This window comes from Dromaius novaehollandiae, chromosome 14 (genome assembly GCF_036370855.1).
Source record: "Dromaius novaehollandiae isolate bDroNov1 chromosome 14, bDroNov1.hap1, whole genome shotgun sequence".
Taxonomy (NCBI): Eukaryota; Metazoa; Chordata; class Aves; order Casuariiformes; family Dromaiidae; genus Dromaius; species Dromaius novaehollandiae.
Window position 1 is genome coordinate 9,520,459 of NC_088111.1, and position 8,167 is coordinate 9,528,625.

Here is an 8,167-nt window from a genome sequence, read left to right on the forward strand (position 1 = left end):
CGTTCTAGACTTGGTTCTAGACTCGGCGACCTAGAACGGTTCTCGACTCAGTTCTAGACCTGGCGACCTAGAACGGTTCTCGACTCGGTTCTAGACTTGCCAACCTAGAACCACTCTAGACTTGCCGACCTAGGACCGCTCTGGACTTGCCGGCCTAGGACCATTCCAGGGTGAGTCTAGCAAGCAAAATTTGGCATGCAGCAATGAGGAACACACCTTTTTTGTTTTACTTCCCAAGCCAAAAGCCCACTGGCATGAAAAGCAGTCCTTGGATTTGGGGGGCAACTGTTATGATTATTCTATGACTTCTACAAGCTACATTTTCCCACTCTTCATTACTCTAATTGACTTCTTCACATTTTCTTGGCAACCCTAATGGAATTTATTGCTGTAGCTGCAAAGTGTCTGAACATACGGTTTCTGCCTGTCCGTAGCCTTCGTGAATATCCAGCCCAGTGTGCTCTTCCCATTCTCCCATCACTTCAGGGTTGATTGGCTCCCCGGCACTCACACAGTGCCGCAGGCTTCTGAATTTGTAGCTTGGTGGGAAAGAAAAAGCAAATAATTGGCAGAGTTAAGCAGACAGTGATCTATCTGCAATGTCCCCTTCCTTATTGTATTCCTGGATCATGGAGTCCTTTCTACACGAAAATAAAATCTTCACCAAGTCCTATACATTCCATTCCAATTGTGTGGAGCTAAACATAAACAAATCTGCAAAAATGCAAACGCTCTTTTATTTCTCCATTATTTTAACATCTAGTAATTGATACAGTGTTTCTAACCCTAGAATCTAAACTGGGGTCTCCAACAAAATGGTAACAAAAAGTCACAGGAGAGTTGCCAAGCTGCACTGACACGCGCTATTCTTGTAGAGCATGGTAGTGGGGGAATGCAGGGGAAAAACAAAGGGAAGGGGAATCCAACTATAAAAGCACTTTGGAAAGTAGGTCAATCATGCTACGCTATCATTATTATCCTACTATTTCATCAGCTAAACTGCTTTTCAAAGTCTCATGCAAGTTTGCTACAATTTGTGGCATCTGTGATGGTTACGCTGTCCCTGAAATGTTTACTCTGGCTTTGTTCCTAATATGTCAGATTCAAGATGTTGAGAAATACATGACTACCTTTGCTGTTACATCATTGTAACTCTGAAGTAAAGTCAAGGTGAGAAGAGCATTTGGTCCACTATTTTGATCAAATACACTAATAAGGATCTTTTCTTTGGCTTACCTGGACAGTCTACGTTGCACCAACATTCGATAGGCAGTTGGAGCAGAACAGAAGACTGTTATGGGAAATCTTGACAGACTCTAGAGAATTAGAATTAAAAAAAAGGAGATGTCGCTACTGAAACACGTGAGGTCTCACCTACATCACAAGAGATAACATAACGATCTCTGTATTCAGCTTACAAAACACAAGAACAAAAGCAGTTAGCTTTGTACTCGCCAACACGAATATACAGCAGTTCTATTTAAACAGGTTCTTCTTCAAAACAGAATCTACATCTTTTTACAGCTAGTTCAACGCACCCAAGCTTTGTGCTCTGGAAAGCTTTTCAGTCTCCCTTGCAGAATTTCTTCATAATTCCAACTTAAGTAGAAAACAAAGGAAACCATAAGGCTACTTTTTCAGACGTTCCAGAGGGGAATGACCGATAAAGTGTTCTTCAATGGATCTTAATGTTAGCTAACAATTTTCAGCCATCACAGTAACGTGGGTATGATGATAAAGGGATTCCGTGTAAAAGGAATAATGGTGGTCTTTTTCACAGAGTTGCGTGCAGAGGATGTAACAGAATATAACGCTGGTGCCATTTGTTAAAGAAATATAGGCTTGCTGCCTCTTCACTCCTTAACATGCAGTTCTACAGTACATGCAACCAAAATTCTCAGTTATCTGCTGCTGTCACTCATTTTAACACCACCACCAAAGCGCTCCACAAGCTCCTGTCCCATTTCTTGCGGGCTTCACTTTTAGGCCTAGGAATGGATGTTTGCAGGTTTGGGCAGTCGAATCTCCTCTCAGCAGAGTACAGAACAAAAATTTGGGGACGTTAAAGATTCTCGTGTTTGGGGGCTTACACTTACAGCCTTCACTACTGAAATACCAGTTGCTTACTTCCTGGTGAAGCTCACAATTCTTCAGCATACTGCCCCTGAATAGCTCTGGGGAAGTGAAAATCTAGGGAGGACGAGCCAGAGAGAAGAGTGCTGTTGCTGGGCTCTCCTTGCTTACCTCAAAGACAATGCTTGGGTCGAAGCGGGGCATCTTATGTGCAAAGACACAGGCCCCTTGAATCCATGGGGAAAAAATGCTGCTCCAACCTGACTTTGCCCAGCCCGTGTCTGATGTATTCCAAAATATATCTGAAGGAGTCAAGTCCAGCCAGTACCTGGGTGACACAGTGCAAGAGTCCACAATCTCTATTTGGCAGAAAGAGGGCCAATATTAAAACATCAACAACAGACGTGCCAATGAAGCACTGTTTTTCTTGGCTAGATGATGATCAGCAAATGACGGAATTTCTGAGCGGGAGTGGGTCACAGTGCAGTGAAGATGTCATCAGGATAGACTGATGTTGCATTTTTCTAGGAGAAAAATTATACTGATGGACAAGCTAATACCACCTCGAAACAGGATGCTGAATAAATAGGTATGAGATTGCAGGAGTTTTGTTGAAATCATATTGTAGGGATAAGGATTCTTTGAGGTTTACTTACTTTTTAGTTTGCTCTCTTCTGATTTGTTACTCTTTGCCAGTTAGAATGAGATGCATTGCTACGCCAATTTTCTAAACAACACAGTTTTATAAACTCAGAGATCTCACGAACCTGTGTAGTCCTTCCTATGTTCGGAACTATCAGCATTTTGTTCCTGTGGGACTTGTCTCTAAAGCAGTCACGCATGAATTCAGAAGCCTAAGAGCCATGTCTTTTCCCCCTTTTTACGGTACACACCTCATAAACTTGTTCTTTGCTGATGTTCAGTAAATGGGCAATCTATTAATTATACACAATGAAGAGTTTAGAAGAAGTTAAAGAAAATGTGAAAAAAGAGGTTAGTGACTCTGTATGACCGCCAAGTGCAATACACACTAAGGCAGCTAACCTCCAACTACGCCTTGTTGCACAGAAAAAAGGCTTGTTGGGACTGAATAGAACTGCTGCTTTTTAAAATAGTGAAACACAGAGCTGCTGGTAAAATCTTCTCTTCCCCTTCTTTCTGCCAATTTACCAGCTACAGAAATACATCTGTGATTTAAAGTGATAGCCTTACCTTCCACTTACTGTGAGGCCAATGCCATAGCTGCTGTGGGAATGTGCAATCCTTTTTGGAGCCCCCGTAGTTCCACTGGTAAAATAGATGGCCATCGGGTCTTGACGCTTTGTGGTCACGCAGTGGTGATCAGAAGGAGCATGCCTTTAAAATGTGCAAAATGAGGAATACAGTGATTTGAAAGGGTGAATTACACATTCTTGAAAACGCTTGGCTAAAATAACTTCTGCAGCAAGCAGAAGTGTCATAAACATTGACATTTTCCCACTGTGCAGTCCTAAAGGGAGGAAAATATTTTGGCATGTGCCAACATTTCCTGTTCACAACAAATCACTGTGCTTGCCTTTCATTGTTTCTGTGGCGCTTTCACAGTAGTGGTTACTCACTTCAGGAGCTCTCTGAAGTTCAGCCATCCTTCTCTGTGGCCCTCTGATACAAGCAGCTTGGCTTTCAGAGACTGCCATTCAGGCCCACCTGAGTCCACAGCTGGTGCCACAGAACCATCAGTGATGACACACTTTGCCTTTGATTTCTGTAGTCCATGGAGAATGTCCTTTGCTGTCAGCTGCTGCCTGCCAGGAATCGGGACAGTTCCTAAAGGAGAATACTCTCAATATTTAAGAACAGTACTTGTACCTAGAAACAGTCTCTAGCTTGCCTTGTGCTTATTAGTGGGACAGGGCTGCGCTGAAAGCAGGCTTTGGCTCTGCATTTGTAAATATACCCTTCTTTTTCATGCATTAAATTCGATGGGAGGATCACTGCAAGTTAGAAAATACTAGGCTCAACATGGGACAGCCAAAGAAACCAACAGAAGGACTTTTTTGGGGTGGAAAGCATTGCCACTGGGACATGCTACCCCTCTGGATTTGTATTCTTCACTAGTAAATACAGGTGTACCTGTCCTCACAGGGTATGCTGCTGGTGTTTGTGAGGCCCCGAGACATTCTGGGCTGTAAATACTGGCAAGCCGAGTATTTAACATAGCCCACAGGGGAACATGTGAAACACTCGGGTAAGTATGTGCTAATTGCATTGTAAGTTAAGAAGACGATGCATTTGCGATGCATCACAAGTGCTGGAAAGAGGAGAATGACAGAGGTCCACGGACTCCCAGAATTTCCTTAACAGCTAGAGCATGTTCAAAAAATCCTAAAAGTACCATAAAGACAAAACTTGGCATGAAGGGTGTTGACCAGCATGGCAGTGATGATCATCCCCGTTAGCATGTTTGTAGTTCTGAGTCTATTAAATAGCAATGATCGGTGTATGTGACAGCAGCTATAGCTATACATCATTTCTATGCTTTTACTAACCTGTTCGCATGCAAGCCACATTCAGCAGCCACCACTCCGGGATCCTGGGCAGAATCCAAATAACTCTGTCTCCCGGTTGCAGACCACAGGCACCAGACAGTACATTAGCCGCTTGCCTGGACAGGACTCCCAGCTCTTCAAAGCTCCACTTCACTTCTTCTCCGTCACCGCTTACCCACCACAATGCAGGGTTTTCAGGCTTTTTGCCCTCCTACAGGACAACAGGGCACAGTGCAAATGCTTCATTTAGGGAACATGTTGCCTTTAATTTAAGCCTGAGGAAGGAAAACAGTCATCATTTATTGAATGCTGAGTAAACCTGGGGCATAATAAATATGAATGAATAAACCGGGGGATGTAAGCCATAAAGTTCAACTGAATGGTTACAGGGCCAAGATAGAATGGATTAGTTTAAGACTGAGAGAAGGGATTCATGGTTCTTCCCATTCTGACTTGTTACAGGGTAAGTTACTTACCCTTATGCTTACTTACCTCAATTGTAAAACAGACACCTGACTTGTACAGTGACCTTGAGATTTATTAAGTGCGAGGTGGTATTTCTGAAGTCGTTTTTCCTTTACCGTGAAGAGGCTATGAAATGCTGTATATTAATCACCTGCATTTTTCTTCTTAGTTATTCTAGAATAGGAAGCCTAAAGGGCCAAAAGGTGCCTTGCAGGATCTGGGGATAGCTTTTGCAGGACGGGAGCATTCTGGTAAGTATGATATGATGATTCTCATCTTATAGATATATATTTTTATAAAGCTAAACAGCTACTGTAACTTTTTCAAGTTACGTAATGCTCTGTTCAACAAAAGCATCAAAATAAGAAAGACCAGATGCTTCAAAGATTAGAGTTTGTCATCTCTAAGTTTATGCTTTTTTCTGAAATCTGGCCTAGTCCTTTGAAGTGTATGTTGCACAACACAGCCAAACATCAAATTATTAGGGTTCAAAAGAAAAAGACAGTGGGGGAAGAATAAGGAAATCGAGGGAGAATCAAGGAAACTTGATCTTACTGGATAGGTCTGGACATCTTATTAGTGTAAGAGAATATTAGTACAATCGGAATTTGATATAAGTGATAAAACAAAACAAGAATGTTAGTAATCAGGACCATATATTAAACTCTGGTTAGATGACCATTAGATGTTCAGCAAAGGAAACTTCACTGCCACTGCCCTTTTCCAAACTTTCTCTAGAAAACCATGTGTCAGAGTTCCGTGAATCCCTCCCATTTATGTAAGCCTTACCTGAATGCCTTTTCCCCCACTAACAGTAGTTTAAAAGGAAGAATATGAACATAACCATTCTTTTCAAGGCTTGGATGATTCTCGGAATACTGCCCGTCTTGCTTGGAGGATGATTTGTGATGGATGTGTGCTGAAGGTTACTAAATCTTTGGCTAAGCTTAGTAACTTCCTCACATCTTCCCTTCTACTTGCTTCAGAGCCTGGCATCCAGATGAAAGATGAGCTATTCAAATAAACAACCCAGCATCTTGACTATGAATTGAACAGAACATCATTAGGCTAATATGCTTATTAATTTAGAGCATTGATTTCTACTTCTGGGGATTCATTTCCCCAAATCTCCATTTCTTTGGGGACTCCCTAGGCACATCCAAAGGGGAACCTGATTTCCCGAACACTGAGTATAAACTTCACTGACAAGACTCCACTGGGAAGTAATAGCAGACCTGAAACATCTGGAGATACAACTTGCAAAATAAGCTCTCCAGCGGAGGAAAACCACAACAGTGCTACCGGAGTTATGATAAATTCCAACGTACAAACAGGAGAACAACAGGAGAGAAGCACAATCAATTCCTCTACAGCCATCCATGTTGCATCTAGCAGCAGCTTAAGGACTGATTTACATGATCAAGCCCAAAGCTCTTTAACAGCATCTGCTGACAGATTTGCTTTTCCTCTTGGACAGCCACAGCTATCTCGCGGTACAGGCATTCAGAAAGGGTTCCGCAATGGGCACCTGACGACTACTGCCAAATACAGCTCTCCAGTACATGGATCAGGACTAGTGCTTGTCTCCACTACCATCCCCTCAGTTAATATCTCTGAGGAGGATACTAGTACTAGTTCCGATTATTTCTCTCTGCTGACTGACTGGGAAGAGGTAGCTTTCATACCAGAATCACAGTATGAACACAATTCAGATTGTGTTCCATTCAAAGATGACTCCAGTACAGCTATTTTAACAGCATCTGAAGAAACAACAATTTCTAGAGCATCAGTTGTCATGAGTTCAGATCTTCAAAGTTTGGGGAAAACTGTGGTACCTGTGGAACCTCGGAAGTCTATCGTTTACAAAAGTCCCGATACTATGATCTATAATGTAGGAATGGTCCAAAGGCAGACTTCAAACTTTTCTGCTTTTAAGTTACCACCTGCAAAGGCAAATGCTACTTCACCACATTCAGCATTAACTGGAAATGATTCCACTCCCGAGGCTCCTCAAAGAAAGCCAACAAGTCCAAAAATGTTCCCACCAGCGAAAAAACACTCTTTTGCTATCTAGAAAGAGAAGACTGCATCTTTTAGGCATTGCTTACCTTCAAGAAGTTCAAACTTGTCCAAAGTGTCTCCTGCCATTCTGAACTCCACAGTCAATTTGAATCAATCTGTAAGAGCTGCCAAAAATGAAAAACCAACCCCCCCTCGGTGTCATTGTGGTCAAAGAGCTAAAAGACTGTATGTATCAAATACCGGTCCAAATCACGGCAAAGCATTTTGTGGTTGTCCTGTCAGTAAGCAGGAAGGCAATAAGAAAGGCTGTGAATACTTCAAGTGGGAATATGCATCTCTGAAAGAGAAATCTAATGTTCTCACGGCAAATGCAGATGCTTTGACCTCTCCCGGAACTTCTTCCAACACTGCAGGAAATTCTTCCAACAGGAAATACTTGCGTCTTAGACCCTCTATGAGAACTTGAAAATTGATGGGGTTTTGTCCAGATCTTAAGCTTAATTACTTCTTCCTACTTACTATTATCAGGACGGTCAAATGATCTTAGATATGTCTTCTGAGAATGGGACCAAAATGACATGCTTGGTTAAAGTAAATAAAAGTGGAAATTGCTCAAGCATGTCATAAACTATCTCATTAATGAAGTGAGAGAACTGATCAAGCTGCGAGTGCTAAAATTAAAGTATGAACAGCTGATGGTAAATATTTTACACTTCTATTTTATCATCTATTTTAAACTCTTTACTAGTCCAGTCTTTAAACATCACTGCCATGATACAGATTTTATTTATACTCATTTTTCTAAACATACTTGTATTGAGCTGCAACTTTTAAAAATGTATTTATTGTTGCACTTCTGAAAAGTGATTCTTGATTCCTCGCCAACCTAGAACATTTCCAGGAATGTCCCAATCTGCAACCTTTTCCAGGGAACCTCGACCTGGAATGGCACTAGACTCCTGCTGACCTAAAACAGTTCTGGACAGAATCTCCAATTCAGTTCTACACTCACTCAACTACAATGGTTCTAGACTTGAGCCACACCTCTAGAATGCTTCTAGGTGCACTGGCTCCAGAAC

The 8,167-nt window shown here is 41.9% G+C and overlaps 1 protein-coding gene across 1 annotated transcript; it reads right to left on the minus strand.

Annotated features, from left to right (window-relative positions):
- Positions 1-330: 330 nt before the first annotated feature.
- Positions 331-4,803, minus strand: LOC135329877 (acyl-coenzyme A synthetase ACSM3, mitochondrial-like; the record flags this gene model as incomplete). The annotated part of the gene is made up of 6 exons (XM_064519922.1): positions 331-539; positions 1,237-1,316; positions 2,245-2,401; positions 3,286-3,429; positions 3,672-3,879; positions 4,602-4,803. Coding segments are annotated over 6 exons (948 nt in total), but the record flags the coding sequence as incomplete, so codon positions are not given.
- Positions 4,804-8,167: the final 3,364 nt, after the last annotated feature.